This window comes from Miscanthus floridulus, chromosome 5, assembly GCF_019320115.1.
Source record: "Miscanthus floridulus cultivar M001 chromosome 5, ASM1932011v1, whole genome shotgun sequence".
In the NCBI taxonomy this organism is placed as follows: domain Eukaryota; kingdom Viridiplantae; phylum Streptophyta; class Magnoliopsida; order Poales; family Poaceae; genus Miscanthus; species Miscanthus floridulus.
In genome coordinates, this window is record NC_089584.1 from 140,440,705 (window position 1) to 140,460,207 (window position 19,503).

The following is a 19,503-nucleotide window of genomic DNA, read 5'->3' on the forward strand; positions in this document are numbered from 1 at the left end:
TGGACTTGGGTTTCAAACTTTGGCCTCCAAGGTTCAAGAGAGCTGCAGGTCAGCCCAGATCAAGAAGGATAAAAGGTTCTGAAGAAGGTGGCAAGCAAAAAAGCCAGCGCCAATGCAAGAGGTGTGGAGGGTTTGGTCACATGATGAAGACCTGTAATGAAACTGTTTATGACTCTGATGCACCACCACCAGCACCACCAAAGCCCAAGAGAGCAAAGAAAAAGAAAAGCACTGCCACAACAACTGTCTCTACCCAGCAATCACAGATTGAAGGTGCTCAAGAAATAACTGTCTGTCCTGCTCTAACAAACAGCCCACCAAACATTGCACCACCAGCTCAAACAAATAGCCCCGCAACAAACACTAGGAGGTAAGTGTAAAGACTTGATGCCTGTTATCTATGACAACATACTGTTATTTATCTTTCTAATGTTGGGTATGACTGCAGCCGCAAGAGGGCATTGGAGCTAGGTGGTGAAACTTCCTCCCCAATAGTAGAAGTGCAGCATCAAAAGAAGAAGAAGAAAAAGGTGGTGACCACCAAGGCTACTGGAGAAGAAATGCAGGCCGGGGAAAAGGAGGCAAGCAAGGCCGGCAAGAGGATCAGCAAGAAGAAGCTCAAAAGCGACCTGTGATGCATGTCTTATGTAAAGGATCTATTTTGTGGTGAAACCTGTTATGTAGTGTGATGACAGTGACCTCCTATTGTGCAACTGGCACATTTATTGTGGCTTCTATTTGCTGTGATGTGAACAGCAATATATGCTGTGGTGCTGGACCTGTTATGTAATGCCAGACTTAATGTATCGGCTAGTTCTTATGTAATGCCAGAATTATTGTTGGCTAAGATGCATCTGTGACATATTTGCATAAATTCAGAAGGTGCACATTTGCTTCACATATTACCATACTGGCATTACATTGACTGCTAGAATTTGTTCACAGATACAATTAGATAGTGCTGACATCCAGCCATACATGCTAGCTACTAAGCTACTTACAATATCACTTGAATGACAACACTAGCAGAACAAGCACTACAACTACCAGGTTTGCAAGGCCAATAAAGAGGAGGCGCTCTCCAATTTTATCAATTTTGTTGCACATCACGGCCTTGCAATCAGCTGCATCCTTCAAGTTTGCCTCTGCATCTTTCACTGAAGCCTGCAACATGCGAGTACACTTCTCTACTTCTTCAACAGCTACCTTCATCATGTCAGCTGGTTCATTCTTCACAACTTCATATCTCAAAAGGTCTGGGGATCTAATCCGACTGCAAGATGGTGGAAGAATGCCTCTGCGGACCAAGTACTCAACATATTCATCTTCAAACATGTAGATGGCGCAAGCAAAATTAGTCTGCACAAGAACATGTAGAGCCGCAGGAAACAAATCACAAACCAAGATGACGAACAACAAACTCAGATCAACCAATGAAATCACTTACATGCTCCAGCAAAGGGCACTTGTAGAACCTCTTCCCCTTGCTACCTGTCTTCTGTGACACATGACTGATGAACTGGGTGCCGCACTTGTGGCATGGAACCAAGGGCAACGTCCCTCCAGCGTCCCTAAATGGCTCCAATGCAGCCACAGAGGACACGCGCGCTGTGGATTGCGAGCTCGAAGCCATCTCCGGTGGACCTCCAGTGGACAGGACTACGAGATCTAGGGTTACGTTCAACGAGGAGGAGCTGTGCGGACGGGAATGGTGGAGACGGGAGGATGAAGACGACCGATGCAGGTGTTTATGGGCTTGGGTCAGTCCAAAGTGAATTGGTTCGACCCAACCATATATGCAGCTATAGTGCCAAGGGCAAGATCGTCCGCTTAGGTGGCTTTCTCTCACCCCAAACACAGAAACGATTAAAATAATGGATGCGGTGTCCATCGGCAAAGAACGCAAAATTTATAATGGTACTTGGCCGATTACGCGGTTGGTGGTGTCCAGCAGCATATATAGAGTTTTTCTAGTGTTCGAGAGCAAAATTTCCCTATTATTTACCATCATTTGACTACGAGGAATCGACGTGCCGTTTTTTGGACATCATTCCTCTCGACTGAGTATTCTTGTCGACAGGAAAGAACTGGGAGCCGTCGACGTGGACAAACTCGTGCCCCTTCAGCCCCTTCGTTTCTGGCTTCCAGCGCCACCAGTCCCACTCGAAGGGCTCGGTGAACATTATCGCACTACTAGCACGTAAACGCATTGGATTCTCGTTTTGCCAATGATGGCTGCCACGATCTCGCGCTCACTCGATGGCTCTACTCCATCTGAAATCTACCAGAGAAACACTGCTGCAGACAAATCAAACGAGATGAGGGGTCTGTGCTCCGCAAACAAAAAATATCTGAATCTGGTTTTTGACCGCCCCACAAATATAAGAGACGAGGAACGAAATCGAGTAGTTGTAAAAGAGACAAGGACAATAAAATTTACAGGTTCGCAGCCACCGGCCGCCGCTACCAAGCACACGTTCTGCTTCCGCATGCAGGCCTCCAAAAATCTGGTGGGTTCATTTCACATTTCGCTATCAGAATTCAGAATGACGGCAGATTCGACAATAACAACCGGTTATCAGAAATACTCCGGTACAACCAAGCTAATAAATACGAAAAAATCTCGACAACAACAACAAAAAAAAAAGATTTCGAGTAGAACCTGCAACTGTCTACTACTAGTGTCTAGTGAAGTTCAACTGTATACTTTCCGTGGAAATCAAATCAGCATGGTTTTTTACCTGATATGCTGTAAGGCCTCGCTTAGTTTCTCCTCAAGTTTATTCGTCGAATGTTTAGACATATGTATGTAGTATTAAATCTAGACTAAAAATAACTAATTACACAGTTTACGACTAATTTACAAGACGAATCTTTTAAGCCTAATTAGTCCATGATTTGATAATGTGGTGCTACAGTAACACATATGCTAATACCGAATTAATTAGTCTTAATAAATTCGTCTCGCAGATTACCGACGAATTCTGTAATTTATTTTTTTTATCAATATCCAAACACCCCATACGATATCCTCACGTAGTCACGTGACACCCGATGTGACAATGTACCACTTTACGGCCTGTATTTAAACGAGAAAATTGGCTATTTGCCATTGCAAACAATGGGCTTCGCAAAATTGCCATTCAAAAAATTGACTTCGCAAAATTGCCAGTCTAAACATGTACACTTTGTTTTTGTTGCCATAATCTATATTTAGCTCATTTGTTTCTATTTTTTGGGATTGTCCTCCACATGAAAAGACATTTCTGCCCTTGCTGCTGGGAGACGTCGGGCGGATCACCGTTCGCACCTGTGTCAGATGTCAGAAAGATCAGCGTCATGTTTCCGGAAGGGAACGAGAATACGGAGCAATATATTTTATAATGTAATTGTACTACAGGAACGCAAAATTTTCTCGAAACTGTTCTAGCTTATCTCTACCAGCGTCACATGTACATTCCTGAAACTGTTCTAGCTTCGTCACATGTATCCACCGCGATGTGAAATGAGACGACGTTTCCGAATTGAATGGCCTAGAACTATTAACATACATGCTCTTTCTGTCAATTTTTTATAATAGAAAAAGGTTCTCAGAAAGTAAAACAGGGAGCAGACCTACTAAATATCAGCTAGCTATTGCTGTCATACACTCGTACGCCGGGGATGCATTCCACTACTAGAGAGTCCAGACCAAAGAATTTGCTGCCAAAAGTCAGCTTTCTTGACTTATCTTGAGCGTGCTTCAGCTGTTTTTACAGGGTGCAGTGAACATGGAAGGAAGTGGTGGGGGATTTTGGAGCGGTGATATGATGCTACTATGCATATGCGCTATTGCTGCACTTTGCTACTTCTTTCTGATGTCTGATGCAGTTTGCGAGTGGATATGGATTTGAACTATCTTTCTGACGTCTGATTAAGCCAAGGTACAAACGGACGTCTCCCAGCAACAAGGACAGCAATGTTTTTTCGCGTGGAGGACAATCCAAAACAACAGAAACAAAAAAGCTAAATAGGGATTATGACAACAAAAGCAAAGTGTACATGTTTAGACTGGTAATTTTGCGAAGTCAATTTTTTAAATGGTAATTTTGCGAAGCTCATTGTTTGTAATGGCAAATAGCCAATTTTCTCGTATTTAAACAAGACCTAAATCTACTCACTGCATTTCCTGCTTAAGTAAAACCCATGTGGAAATCGAATGCCCACAGATTCTGTAAAATTGGCCGGTTTACTGACGACCACTGAATCGCCGATGATGCATCATTCTGATGGCTAGTCGCATTGCACAGACAAAAAGGATTCGAATTCCTGACCCTTTCTCCCCCCAAACGCCTAAGCTCCAAGCAACCGCAAAATAACCACCGTTTCCTTGCAGCCCCGCGAAACTTCGGCCCCCTTCCCCACCCGACACGGCACACCACTCTCTCCCCCTTCCTTCCCCTCCGCTCCTCTTTGCCCTCCGAATCCCCGCTCGCGAACCCTAGCCGGCCTCCGCGAAATGGACGAGGACTGGGAGCTCCTCCTCGCGTCCCCCAAGGCGGCGGCCGCCGAGCCGTACTCCGGCGGCAGGGAGGACGACGCCGGCGCCATCAAGCACGACTACTTCGACCTCGGCTCCGACGCCAAGTACCCCCGGAGAGCGTCTCTGTCGAAGGGGAACGAGGAGGAGGGGCTTCTCGGGGCGTTGGACAACGCGAGCTGGGTGGAGCCGGAACCTGACGACCTTCTCTTTCCCGGCCGCGACCGCGCGGCGCTCTGGTCGGACTCGTCCTCCGACGGGGAGAGGCCCGAGGTCGAGGCTACCGATCCGGTGGAGCGGGCCAGGGAGGAGGCCGGGGTCACGGAGGCCACCGCGGCTGATGTGGGCGAGGGGGCCGTGGCGAAGGTGGGAGGACCGGTCCCGTGGTGGAAGCTGCCGCTGGACGCGCTGCGGGTGTGGGTGCTGCGCGCGGCGAGGAGCGCCTGGTCGGTGCCGTTCGCCGTCGCGCTGCTCGGATTCGCCGTGCTCGGCCGCCGGCTGTACCGGATGCGCCGCCAGAGCAAAGCCGTCGCACGCGTCCGCCTCGTCCTCGACGAAAAGGTGACGCCTTTCTATCCTCTTCCCTGCAAGTGTCTTGCTTTTGACTTGTGGATTTCGCCTTCTTCACACGCTGCTTCTTCCTGAGTCGCTTGTAGAAACTGATACTGAGCTTAGCAATAACTAGCTTACTTGCGAGCTTAGCTGCTCGTTGTGTGTATTTTCCTTTCACTGAACAAATGATGTGCTGCCTCACCTCACGGTAGCTGTCTGTTTTGGAGATGCTCTTGTGCCGTTTATGCAGAGGCAAATCACATAAGAGAAACAATATAAAATCGATATAGTTTGCCTTCCTACTCCCCCACAATTGCATTTGTGGTTGCTTCAACTTATAGGATTTCATTATAGAACGTGAACGGATTATGAATGGCAGAGCAGATGTAAATACCAGAGTATTCCTTGATCGGCAATTCAACAAATCATTGGTTCAAATGTTGGGATTAGATGCTCGAAGCGATCCTTATTATCCATGTTTCACAGTTTTCCCAGATTTCATTGCTTACCACTTTGCGATGCTTATTCTCTCTTAGACTATTATTACTGACTGAAAGTTCTTTTCCTGGGCTTATACGTCTCTGCAGAAGGTCTCCCAATTCAAGGGCCAATCATCACGTCTGAATGAATCCATGACGATGGTGCGGCGAACTCCTATCATAAAACCTATGCTTCCTGCCAATGGAGTGACTCCATGGCCTGTGCTGGGGCACCTGTGAGATGTGTGATCAGTGACATGATAGAGCTAATAATACAACTGCACCAGCCATGCAGAGACGCTCACCGTGCTACAGGCCGGCATGTTATGCAATGCCCAGCAGCAGATGTACTGGTTGCTTGTAATTTGGAACTACACACTTGTGGAAGACCTTGTAAGTTTCTGTTCACGCGGAATGATATTTAGGCCTGATCTAGTTTATGTTTCTTTTGTGTATACCCATGTTTATATTTTTATTTTCTGAATCCTTATATCATATATCTTATGTGCTGGAGATGTAAATGATTGAGTACTGAGTACCCATGGTACTATGGTACTGGTAGTGTGATGTATATGACTATTACCCATAAATCAATACACAAGTGGAAGTTAGATTATGTGCTGGGCATCATTTCATCACCTTTGATCTAGTTTTTAGTCACTACATCTACATTTTTGCAGTATATCTTTAGGAAAAGGTTGCGTGGAGTAACCTTACTGAAACTTTGCCTCTGTTTGGACGGTCTGAAAAGTGGGGAAACACAAAGCGCAATGTGTCATGGCTATGATAGATTTATGTTGAAATGCCACCGGTTCCTACAAAACTGGGTTGATCATCCCTTCGTTCAGCATTTGGATTCTCAGCAGCCAGCACTCAAAACAACTGTTCTACAGGTTCTCTCTCGAACACTAAAGCTGAAAACAAGGTTCGTGATTTCCATGTAATTAGTATGAATCTACATGATGTATCAGTCTAGAAACATTCTTTAAATCCAACAAATCTGGCAGAAACTAAGTTCAGGCTTTGGATCTGAGAAAGGGGCCATGTCTTGCCCTCTAGTTTTCGAGCAATGGCATATGCCATATAGCCAAACCCGAAGTCTGCAGGTCATCCATGCCATACTACTATCTACGTGATGCTAGGAAAATGTCGTGCTACATGAATTATCAGGGGCAACTTAATTTTACAGCATGATGAATAGCTAACTGTACCACATGTCTTTATTCTTACGGGATTTATTGAGTGTTACATGAGGTATGATATCAAAGTGGTCGTGCCGGAGTGGTTATCGGGCATGACTAGAAATCATGTGGGCTTTGCCCGCGCAGGTTCGAATCCTGCCGACCACGGTTTTTAATTTATTTTTTTCCTCACTACTAATCTACTGTATACTTTTCCATCGTTTGGTCGTGTTTGGGTTATCAGTCAACGAATAATATTTTTCTCTCACATCAAATCAGCCAATAATACTTTTAGCTATGGCTTATAAGCCAAATATGTCCAAACGAATAGGATCGTTTCCTCATACTGTTCATGTTTGATTGCTGCTGGTGCCGAGGCAGTTCATCCTCTACGCTTTGTGGGTATACATCTCTTGTCTACTATGGTAAATAATATAGTTTTTAGATAATAGAAGAATATTTCGGGTGCATCCGTTTTTAGGAAGAGAAATCAATTTAAATTATTACATACCGTGGCACACACTACCCAAACATAATAAAAGTTTATCAAGAGTTCTGTATTAAAATTCAATTCTAAAATTAAACAGCCATCCATGGAATGTTAAAAATAGCACTACCGCCGGTTCCCAAGTGCATCAAGATTGGATCAATAGCTTCTTTTGGTTATCACATCGTTGCGATTGCGCCCAGAACCGAAGTCAAAGTATCCCCTGGACAAGACCTACAAAAATGTATTTATTTTGTATGCACTTGCTAGAGATAACCTTATTTCCTGTGAACCAAAGCAACCAACAAAATGTTGTCGCCCTTGTGAATAAATAGTGTTTATAATTTGTACCTGCTTGATTAGACTATTGGTTGAACATATTATTTAGGTCCTCTTTGGTAGACCTTTTTTTTGGGGGGGGGGGGGGGGGGGGGGGGGGGACTAAAAACCCCCTCCCAATCAGGGCAAGAAGTCGAAGCCACCAAAATGTGTTTTTTTTTTCTTGTTTTTTCGTTTTTGGAGAAGCACATGCTCTGCCAAAGAGGGCCTTACATTCACATGTGATGAAAATTTCAAGCATAACATGCACAACACGTTAGAGAAATTTAGCAAATTAACACTCTAAAATAGATGTTGGATGATTTCTAGATAACTACCGAAACAACAAACTCCCATGTCAAATTCTTGGAGCAAGATATAGTCCTTGTAGATAACTCCTCTTTTGAAGAACCACATGAAAATTTTGTTTTTAGTGGTAGGTTCATCTATCAAATCTCTCACGTACGTCTAATTCCAGAATTGACAAAAAATTATACATCGATCTTCTTCTAACTATAAAGAAACCAATTTTGTATAAAAACCAAATTAAACTATCCTTTTGTCCCTATAAATTAAGCCTAATAGTATATAGGCCTGACCTCTATTTCTTGGCCCAAGTTCTACTGATGCATCACACAGGCTAAGCCCAAAATCAGTATGGTGCGGTGCTGAGTTGGGCCCCCAATCAACCATTCAGACTCTCTATAGTTGCAATCATCAGAATCAGAATTCAGAACGTCAGCGCTCGTCAGCACTGCTTCCCCTTCCACGAGACGGACCGGCAGAGGAAGAGGGCGAGAAAAGAAGCGAGCCAACCAACAAGGAGCCAAAGAGCCAAGCGTCACGCGCGGCGCGCGCAGGTAGACCCCCCACCGCCCGACGGCGTGCTCGGCGCTCCGGCGGCCCGCGCGACTCGAGCCTTTCCATTTCTTCCCCCCACGGCACCGGCTGGTTTCACTCGCACCCACATGGCCACATAGTCGCCCGCTCCTCTGCTCTCCCGAATTCGGACCCACCAAACCCTCGCTCACCCAAACCGCCCGCCCTCCGCCGCCGCCATTTCCGCCGACCGCCGTCATCAGGGCATGGATTGCGGAGGCGAGGGTGACCCCGGGGTTTTGCGGAGGGTTTTGGGGGTTTAAGTCCGTGCCGCTCCGTTCGCGCGTCCAGGGGACGAAATGATGAGCGGGAAGAGGCAGAGGCAGGAAAAGGACAAGATAGCCGAGGAATGCTGCTTCATTTGCAAGGACAGCGGGCACGACCTCCGCGTATGTGACTCTAGGTAAGCCTTTGTCGTCCTATATACGTGTGATTCCGCCGCCCCGATAGCTGTATTGATGGTGAACATGCCGGGTTTTTTTGGGGTTTTTTGTGTCGATCGGTTGGCTCGGCCACCCGATAGTTGTACTGATGTTGAACATGCGGGGTTTTTTTGGGGGTTTCTGTGCGGTTGGCTCTTTTGGTGCGAAAAAAAGACTGGAATTCATCGCGATTGCTCTTTAATCAGTTGCGTAATTTCGTGCTGCTGGCTTGTTCCGGCGTATTTGGATGGCTGTGCGGAATGCAGCTGGGTAGATGTTGGTGCAGCGATTCTGCGTGTGAATCCACCTAGTCCCTTGGGTAAAACGTCGCCTGGTTCATTTTATTTTTCAGTCCAATCGGTTACCAACAGCTTTGCCTGCTAATTTTGCGTCCTTGTCCTTTCCAGGAACTGCCTCAAGGCTTACCATCCAGGCTGTGTCCAAAACAAAGATGAGGGGTTCATGTGCGGTGAGAACTTATACGCTGTCGATTTTACCATTCCTATCCTGAATGTGTGGATGCTATGTTAATGTCAAACAATAGTTTTGATTGGCGTTTTGCATCACACATGTGCTGCACGATCATGATGACCTACCCATTCGGTGAACATGACCATGCATCCTAAATGTGAGCCTGGTTTTATGAGCCTGTACAGGGAAAAGTGTTTCTGGTTAATTAATTTGTTGGCAGCAGTATACACTAACATTTCTAGTGTTTTGACAATGCATCATCATCAATGACTGCTACGAAAGGACAATGTCCTTCAATAGTTCTGCAGATGTTCATGTCTTGAAGGCTGGTATGATCTGTTGCAATTAAAAATAGTACCCCCTTCAGTCACAAATACTTGTACTTGGATAACATCATAGTCTTAAGAAGATGTGGTTTTCACGAGTATTTTATATTGCAGTAAATTTGTAGAATCCATAAAATTTGTACCGTGGAAGTGTTTTGCCAAAAAAAAAACACCACACATATGCTTTTCATGTTTCTAGTATGTATGTTTTGGAATATATTGATAACCATAGCTTTAGAAAGGACAAAAATTGGTTGTCACTCACGTTCACTTGTTTGTACCTTGGTTATGGCCACATATCCTGAAGTACAAACCACCTTATGAAATTATCCTTGTTCTTTTCTGGACATCTTTTTTTTTTCAAAGTTATGCTGCTGGACATTTACTTTCAACTGTTTACTATTTTACGGAGCTACCTGTTCCAGCATTATGCAACATGGAACAGAAATACAACTAGCATTTCAGTGCCTGCAATAAAAACTTGTTAACATTAACTACCCAACTTCTTTTGTCTGACAACACATCAAGCTAACCAGGACTTAAATAGTTGCACATAATAAGCATTTTGCGCCTGACATATATGATCATAAATTGTGGAATGTCTGTTTTAACCTCTTTTATGAAAGACGTTTTAGCTTCTATACTCTTGAAATCTATTGTAATTCATTCGTGGGCCTAATTTTGACTTTGTACAGATTGGCACATATGTGTCCAGTGCAGAGGACGTTCTGATTATCAGTGCCTGTGCTGTCCACTTTACTCGGTTTGCTGTGCCTGCCTTGGAAAAGTAGAATTTGTGCAACTGAGAAAGCAAAATAAGGGATTCTGCAGAACCTGCTTGAACCTGGCTATCGCGATTGAGAAGAATGATCCTCATGAGGTAACTGCATGCATGTACCCAACTATTTTTCTGAATCATGATACTGTTCTGAAATGCACTGGAGGCTGCATGCCATTTCATTAAAGAAGGAGAAAAAAAATCCATGTATAATCCACACAGCCAGACTCACACATGCATCCAAACCCAACCATCACACACATGGGCCATAGGGGGCTGCAGGCCCCCTTTGTCTAAGGGAGTTTTCTGATGAGCCAGATGTCAGTGTTTTAGGGATTGCATATTTTTTAGCTTCCCATGGCAGTTGCCTGCTGTTGCGTACAATAATTGCTAAGTAAGACAATGTATGTCTGACACCCACTGCTCTCCTGCATTTGCTGCTCATTACGGCTCTCAAGCATTTCTCTATTCTTAAAGCATCAACGGGCATTGTACTGAATGATGTAGGAGCTCATACACAATGTCATCAAACGAGCTTTACATGCACAAGCACGTCATTTCATTTTTCATCTTACTTGCTGGCTTATCTTGCTCATGGACAAAGCACAACCTGGAAGGTAGTAACAGTTAGCTAGGTGTAGCATGAGCATATGGAATTGGCCCCCTCTTGATTTTAGCTCACGCTCCACCACTGATCACACACCCACAACACTCCTAGAACAAGAATGCCATAGTCTAAGTGGATAAAACAACCCAGACTCCTCAAGTACAATATTGGGTCTTTACTAGTCAGTTCTCGAAAAGAGTTTGTTGCTTGCTATAAAGTTCACTTTTATTTCTTCTCCTCCATAACTTTGTTGGATATCTTTGTGGAAAGAATTCCAAACTAGTTTAGATTATATAAAAAAAAACAATTTGACCTCTGCAACATGTTTTTTTTTCTTCTTCTGTCTTTTCTGACAACTTTTCATGTGCATCTCCAGGCAAAAACAGATAACTACGAAATTTTGTTTAAAGACTACTGGGAAGGAATTAAAGATGCAGAACATTTGACATTGGTTGACCTGGAAGAAGCTAGTGATATTCTGAATAGAAAGCTTAACTGTAAAGAAGGAGCGAATTTAGAGAGATTTCCAGCTGTTGATCACAAGTCAGATGAAAATACATCTCCTGATAATGGCGCCAATGATCAAACAATTCCTTTTGACTCTAAGGGCAAACAGATTAAAGCGAACACATCACAGAAGAACAAGTCAAATAAGAGAACCTATGTTGGGTGGGGTTCCAGAGAGCTAATTGGATTCTTGTCAAGTTTTGGAAAGGATACGTCAAAACCTCTTGAAGAACTTGAAATTATTGGAGTTGTCAAGGGGTACATCAAAGAGAAGAAACTATACCAGGACGATAAGAAACTTCGTTTCTTGTGTGATGATAAGCTGCAACCCCTGTTTACGAGAAGAAAAGTGAGATGCAAAATGATCCGTAGGTTCTTGGCAGTTCATCTAGCTTCAAATGCAGTTTCAGAAGATGAAAGATTTTGTAGTTCTAAAGATGATGATGACGCCCCACTTATTAAAAAGAGACCTTGGAATAGTCTGGAGCCAAAGCTTGCTAAGAGGGTCTCAGAAAGAAGCAAGAGACATTTTGCCTCCCTGACTCAGAATAATATCAACCTAATCTACCTGAGAAAAACTTTAGTTATTAGTCTTTTGATGAGTCAGCCAGACACATTTGAACAGAAAGTTGTTGGCTGTTTTGTTAGATTAGAGTCAAGTGCGGCAAAAAGGTGCACAGCTATGAAATACCTAGAAAAACATACCTGCTTGGACAAGTAACAGGTATGGATCACTTGCAATCATTCTTTGTTAGGTTTGATGGTCTAGTTCATTTGTGAAGAAAGGAAACAACTTTCTCACGTGCTGTTGGATAAATCTGTAACAGGCATCAAGAAGTCTGAAAATGAATACAAGATAAATGATACATGTACAAATATTCTCTTATGTGTTACTGGTTTGTTGGATGATGTCAGTATATCAATGCTCTCAGATGAGTTTTTTTTTTTAATCCAGTAGCATTTTAATGCTATTATGTTAGTTGTTGCTGATGGAAAATTAAATTTACTGCTACATTTGTTCTAAAGTAGCTCGTCATTACTAAGTAGTTTGTGCAACATTGGTTCACTAATTCAATATTTAGCCTTTTTTGCCTGAATAAAAGATGTGGTGGAATAATTATGTATTTTCCCTTGGTAACAGGATGAGTGTGATGATCTTATTTCTTTGGCTGAGAAAGGACTACTGAAGCGGACCACTGTTGTAAGATCATATTCTGATTTTTTCTTCTTTTTAATGCAGTGGCAGTGCCTAACCATTTGAATATGTGGCACTGGTTAGAGTAGACTTATCATGCTGTTGAATAATGATTTCTTTCTTTCACCTTTGACGTCCATTGCTCTAGTGATGAGAATATTTTGTATCTGCACTGCATGTGTTGTATGTGTGTGTACATTTATTGTGAATCAATATTATGGCTCTCATTCTAACATATTCACATGGCTAATTACTAACGCAAATCTATTGCTGTATCTCATGTCAAACAAATCGCAGATTCTTCTAGCATATTCCAGTGCTAAAGTAAGATAATTCATATACAAATTCATTAGGGGATCTATGCTTCTTATGCTCTAAAGAACGCTTAGTACAATACAGGCGCTTGATTTGCAGGGGTAGACTGGCCTTGTCCAGGGAGACCTTTATTTTTGGGATGTTCCCTGGGAGTGTGGTTTGTGAGGGGAAATCTCTATGGCCGGCGGTTAAGCCACAATCTTGTACATAAACTCTCTATTCTGCTTAATTGAAATGCAGAGCTCCTGCCAGTTCGTTAAAAAATGATCTAGGCAATTTTCCTTGGTTGCTCTTCCCATTGGATGTTTAAAACACTAGCAAATACTGAGGAGTTTTGAGGGCAAACAAACCAGATTGTTTTGTTAATAGAAAGGAAATTTACTAGTCCATAGAGATGAAGGACCACAGTAATATTTTCTATATGTTATATGCTAGCTAGTTAGAATGATGGGAAATGTTTTGGGTATTGCGAAGTGTTACTTTGTTTGTGCCAGGTCATGTCATGGACGGTTCATACTCTGTACTTGTTGATAGTCGAGGATCAATTTGTTTCCGGTTTTCCACTACTCCCTTCAGCTATTAAAAAAAAAATTTTGGACACTGGCAGTCTTGTAAAGTGTAATTTGGGCTACATGGGTTCATAGGTTAAAAAAGTCCCGTGGGAGCGAATTTTCAGGCTAGGGTTAAAAAAGTCCCCTCGTCTATCCCACACCAAAGCACAGGTCTAAGGTCCGGCCCCGGTCGTGGTCGTTCTCACATGGGCTACGGTGCCGCTGTGTATGGGTGGGGCAGGGGTTCAGAGGTCAACCTTCATGGGTTCATAGGTTTTCTTGACCTACGTGAGAACGTCTTCTTCTTAATCCAACGCCTGGGGGTTGTCTTACCCCCCGCTGGTCGAGTTTTTTTTAAGGCCAACCTGTTTACACCTAAGTTTGAACCTGTCAGCTGGAGGCAGGGGTTCAGAGGTTTTATTGACTTGCGTGAGAAGGTCTTGTTCTTAATGCAATGCCGGGGGCTGTCTTACCCCCCGCAGGTCGAGTTTTTTTTTTAAGCCAGCCTGTTTACGTAAGTTTGCACCTATTAATATCTGTCAGCTGAAAATACTTAAAGATAGCATGTCTCCTGTTGCACTTGAGCTTCTAATGCATATGCTAAGCTCCTTTGTTAGTTTTCTGAGTTTGCTCTTTTTGGCAGGCTGAGTTGGAGGAAAAGGTGGCAACAGTACATAGAGACATAGTTAATCATGTAAGTGCACTTGGCAGTTCAGTGAATGGTTATTTTGCTACTTCATGCTTGTGTATGTTGGAAGGAAAATGTATGCAGATAGATATAAATTAGAAGTTTAACAAGTAACTGGTTGTCTGAATCAACTGAAAAGGAGTACTTTGTAACTCATACTGAGGACATAGTGTTTTTCATGGACACGACATAGTATCAATATCAGCATTTCTTTGCTTTGAAACTTGTACACAAATATTTTATTGCTGTTCTCCTCTTTTGCTTAGAAACTTGAATTATTTGTCCACCATACCCTAATTGATGCGGCTCTTTGTTTTTGGAAGTGCTGTAGGTCTGAATGGCAATATTAAAACTTGACCTGCGGGGGGTAAGACGGCCCCCGGGCAATGCCTGGTAGAGAAGATCTCTCACGCAGATCAAGAAAATCCCCGAACCTCCGCCCCTGCACCCTTACACGGGACCGTTCACCACGTGAGATGGTTCGGAACCACCGTGCTTTGAGTGAGTCGGACGAGGGGATTTTTTTACCCAGGCCACGTAAATCCGCTCCCTCTGGGAGTCGAACCCGGGTCACTGGGGTGCCATGCGGCCGCTCTAGCCATTTCAGCCAAGAGTCCGTTGGCCTGAATGGCAATATTACCTGCATCACATACTAATCTTTTTCATCTATTAGACAACATTTGATATCTGAAAGCAAAATTTTAAATTCTCATGCTAGATTCAGCTCTTCATTGGTCCTACTATAGTAGTGATATATCCTTTCTTTCCATGTGTTTGTTATATGTGCATCTAATCTTATTGATGAAATTGGCATTTTCCAGTGGATTGAAAGAGAACTTGTGAGACTAGAAAGAAAGATCGACATTGCACAGATGAAAGGGTTACACGTAGAATATCCTTTTTAGACTGACTGTGATCATCATGTAGAATAATATAGTGTTTCATTTTGTTAATATCATCTTGCTTTCATATTTCCCTGTTAGTACTTTAGAGGACCATTGAAGAAACTTCCCACAAGGTTTCTTCCTTGACGCATTCTTTTCTTACATTCAGTGGCGGAGCCTCGTGGAGGCCAAGCTGGGCATCCCCCCCCCCCCCCCCCCCCCCCCCCCCCTCCCCTTGCTTGGCTATGCTCCACTGTTATTCCTGTGAATGCATTCATTGTTTCATGCGATAGAGAGAAGAAAAATATTTAACTAAGAACACAGGCAGTCTGTAGTAGCTAGAAGTTAGAGGCAAGATGAATTAGGCCCTCCTTTGTTTGATGCCACGCTCCGCCGCTGCTTACATTGGTGGAACTACTGGACCAAAAAAAACTTTTAAACACACCAGCTGAAAGACAGCGTCGTCTTGAAGAGGTTCCAGAAATTATTCTGGATACAGAATACAGAGAAAAGGAAACTGAACTCCAAGTTGCAGCAAGCAACTCATCTCAAGAGAGTAGAGGTGCCAACACTTGAAATTTTAGTCTCTTATAGCACTTTTTCCTTCCTTTGCATTTGTTTCACATTCATAATGGCCCTGAATACCTAAGTTGTTACATGCTCAATCCAAATGGCTCTGTGGAAAGTAAGCACAGTTAATTTATACAAAATGGAGCTAATTATTTTGTCAGTGCATCATTTTTGTTGTGAAGTAACACCATAATTTCCATTACAATTGAAGTAGGCATATATATTTGCCCTTACTACATGGAATTCTGTTCCTACAGGGTTGCAGTTGTTCATTAGCTATATTTAGAATGCAAGTATTCAGACAAGTTGATTTGGAGATGATACAGCAAGCCATGTGATATCTGTTTTGAAATATTAGAAGTGATATTTAGTTATGGAAACTTCAGTTTAGCGTGCTGTGAGTTCGATTTATTTAGATTTTATACTTACTACTCCATGGCAACCTATGCTCCCGCACAGGCTAGAATCTTAGGAGATACAAGCATCAGATGTTACTGTTTAATACCTATGACTAATAAAAAATATTTATATTGATTAGCCATAAGCAGCTTATAAGCACCAAACAGGCTCATAATCCTGCAACATGCCACGGAGTAGGGGGCTCATCCAAACTTTTTAGTTTTCCTTCTTAGTTATCCTTCATAGTGTGCTCTGGTATCAGTGTGATTAAAGTATTTGCTTTGGCCATGCTTTGCACTTAAAGTTCGATTGTATTTAAGGATTTCCCATTCTCTTCTTTTAAGACAATGATCCTGCACATTTGAGGAAAAATAAGCAATTTCGCATTCTGCATCTCTAGCCTTTTTCCCTTTCCTACAAGTTATTTTAAACTGAGTATAGACAAAAGTGAAACTAATGGTAGTTTTCCTTGTCACTCTCTTACACTAAGACCTGCTTGTCTTGCTTGTTTTCAGGTGCCACTCATGAAACAGTTGATTCTTTGAATGTTCTCAATGGGGAACCATCAAAAGGTATGATTAAAATCTACATTTGTCTGCCTTAGATCTTTTTTATTTTTGAATTTATTGGGAGGACACTAGGTTCCGTTACAATTCTCTGTTCTCCACCTTTTCCTTTTAAGTAATTTCTATTCTGAACTTTTACTGCTAAATGGAACTAATGTCAAGTTTGGTTGATCTCTTTCTACTTGCTAAGGGCTAGGCTGTGGTTGCTACGCTGTGCTGTTGAATCTACTTAGTTGGGGAAATCATGACTAATTGTAGTAAGATGTTATACTGTTGAAGCTCCAGAAAACATGCTATCAACTAATTACTATATCCAAACTTAGAAATAAATTAGTGGTTTTGAAAGCCATTATAATGCCATTGGAGGCAAAGACCTGCTTATCTTGCTTGCTCTCCATCTAATACTAAAGCCTACTTACTTGCTTGTTCCAGGTGCTACAGAGCAAATACATGATTGCTTGAACGTTCTTAACAAAGAATCATCAGAAGGTTTGTTTCAAATATGGTGTTTTGAAAATTACGCTACCTGTTTTCCTTTGTTTACCTTATAACTTCCCTTATGTAATTAATCGCTTTCTATGGGCTATTTTGGTGATTTCGTCTCCCATCAGCTGCATCTAAGCAAGTTGATGCTACTCGTGAAGCTCCTTCTGAAGGTTCTGTACTGTGATTCTTATCTAGTGCTAACACTTATCAGACAAACAATTTGATTTGTATGTTCATTCAACTTTTGATGTTCCCAAAAACAATGGAACCAGTCTGAGATATATTTTATGTGCATATAAATTTTAATTAGAGCTTGATTGAAACTAATAAGGATAATAAATGATGGAATGCTTAAATGTTTTAGGGTCGTTAGTTATATTGAGTAACTGGAATTCTGAAACCAATTGAACACCAAAACCATAGGATCACTTAGTCGTGTGGGTTGCGCTAGATACTAATAGTCTAGCATGGTGATGCCAAGAAACCCTGATAGACCACCAACTGTTACATACTTACATTCAATAGCAGGGATAAGGTAATACCTTCATGCATATAATTCATTTGTTTGCATGCGGGTATAATGTTGATAGAAAATTGAATATATTGTCTTTTCTTATGACCAACGATCATGTCAGTTATGAACTGCTTGGTCATAAATCCATTTCTTTTGATATGTTGATCCTGTGCAATTAATGCTGCTAGTTTTGGATCTTATGTATTCATTTTATCCATGTAGCTCATGAAGCCTGCCTCAGTGGTGTTACTCCTGATCCTGCACTACATTATCAAATGGACGATGCTCAAGGTTTGCTACTCAACACCTTTGCTAATGTGATGTATCCTTGCAAGATCTTCTAGAGGTTTCTAATATTTGCATGGTTGGCTCCCATTTCTTAATAATTCCAAGTTTGGTCATATTGGTTTAGTGTCAAGTAGAATCTAAATGACTGGGCATTTGTTGCATTTTCCCCATTCAAACACATGGATTGCTATTCTGATTGTATTGGTGTTTATCGTATCCTGCTGCAGAAATAGCTGTGCATTTGCTCTTTGCTGTTAAGACATTGCACAGTGACATGCTATTCTCAATCCTGTCGTTAACTTTCTAACAGTCTCCTCTTTTTTCTGCAATCACATTTAACTTTATTTGTAAAGTTAATGCAGATGGTAGCCCAACTCAAGCCATGAACATTGACCAAGATGAAAGTGACCACTCCCGGCAAGCTGCCATGGCAAAGATTAATGAAGTTGTAGAAGTCATCGATCTAAGCAGTGATGACGATGAGGACCTTCGCACAGGGCAACATAAGCCAGAAGGCAAGGCGATGCATACTCCAAGGGCCATGAATGGGGATGTTCACCTGGAGCAGCGCGAGCCAGCACCTGCAACCATGAATGGGGGGTTCTTCAGCCGGAGCAGCGACAGCCAGCTCATGCAGCCATGAATGGAGTTCTGCGCCCAGAGCAGCACGGGCCAGAACATGCAGCCACGAACGGCGTGTCACCTTCGGCGCTCCTGTGGCAGTGGCACTACATAGACCCTCAAGGAGAAACCCAAGGGCCATTCATGCTGTTCCACATGTTACATTGGAAACGGCTGGGCTTCTTCAACAACGAGGGCTTCCGAGTGTGGAAGACGGGGCAGACTTCTGAGCAGGCTGTCTTGCTTAGAGATGCCTTCTTGTTGCATCTGTAGCCTGCTCTCGTCGTCGATGCTTTTTGGATCTCGTTTTCCTTCCCGGTCTGGACCTCATGAACATGGAACACATTTGGTAGGCTCGAGCATTGTGCCATTTTTGGATGCATGAATGTTCAGTGCTCAGTCTGGATTGGACGTCGAAATGGATCAACAACATGAGCATTTTTATGGTTAAAATAGGAACATTTTCAAACGGGCTTGTACTGTGTTACTACCTCCTACTCTCCTAGTGTGCTAATGCGAAAGGGGTTTTTTGTGAGTCATTTCGAAGACGCCTTGCCCTCGCGGCCTCACCCCAAGCCCGATGCTCACTGACACTGACTGGTCGGGTCGACAACCCCGCGCGAAGCTGTCGACGGCCTGCGGATTGAAAGACGCCGACCGCCCAGAAGACTACCGCCAAAGCGCCTCTCGCCGTGCCCTGTGCGTCGGGACCCCTCCTACGAAGCCGGCCGCCGGACATGAGGCCGGAGCACCGTCCTAGGAGTCGAACATGCACCTTTCCGTGGCTTCCACGGATGGATTAGCTCCCATCAGTTTTGTATGGAGTAGCTTCCGCAATCAAGCAAAAGAGCAGTGGTGCAGTGCAGGCAGTACGTCAGAATCAGGTGTGCCGATGTGCAG

At 43.1% G+C, this 19,503-nt stretch overlaps 1 protein-coding gene, 1 non-coding gene and 1 pseudogene across 3 annotated transcripts; all 3 read left to right on the forward strand.

Annotated features, from left to right (window-relative positions):
• The first annotated feature begins 4,325 nt into the window (after positions 1–4,325).
• Positions 4,326–6,166, forward strand: LOC136453869 (uncharacterized). Of its 2 annotated transcripts, none has more exons than XM_066454417.1 (2): positions 4,326–5,080; positions 5,662–6,166. In XM_066454417.1, the coding sequence occupies exons 1-2, from the start codon at positions 4,499–4,501 to the stop codon at positions 5,788–5,790; spliced, it is 711 nt and encodes a 236-aa protein (XP_066310514.1). In that variant the 5' UTR covers positions 4,326–4,498; the 3' UTR covers positions 5,791–6,166. The 2 variants fall into 2 exon arrangements, with proteins under 2 accessions (XP_066310514.1, XP_066310513.1); XM_066454416.1 differs by having other exon boundaries at positions 4,336–5,080; positions 5,659–6,166.
• A 651-nt stretch (positions 6,167–6,817) lies between these two features.
• TRNAS-AGA (transfer RNA serine (anticodon AGA)) lies at positions 6,818–6,899 on the forward strand. The gene has a single exon. It is a non-coding gene; the product is annotated as a tRNA-Ser (tRNA).
• A 1,387-nt stretch (positions 6,900–8,286) lies between these two features.
• Positions 8,287–19,334, forward strand: LOC136450978 (uncharacterized protein At5g08430-like; annotated as a pseudogene).
• Positions 19,335–19,503: the final 169 nt, after the last annotated feature.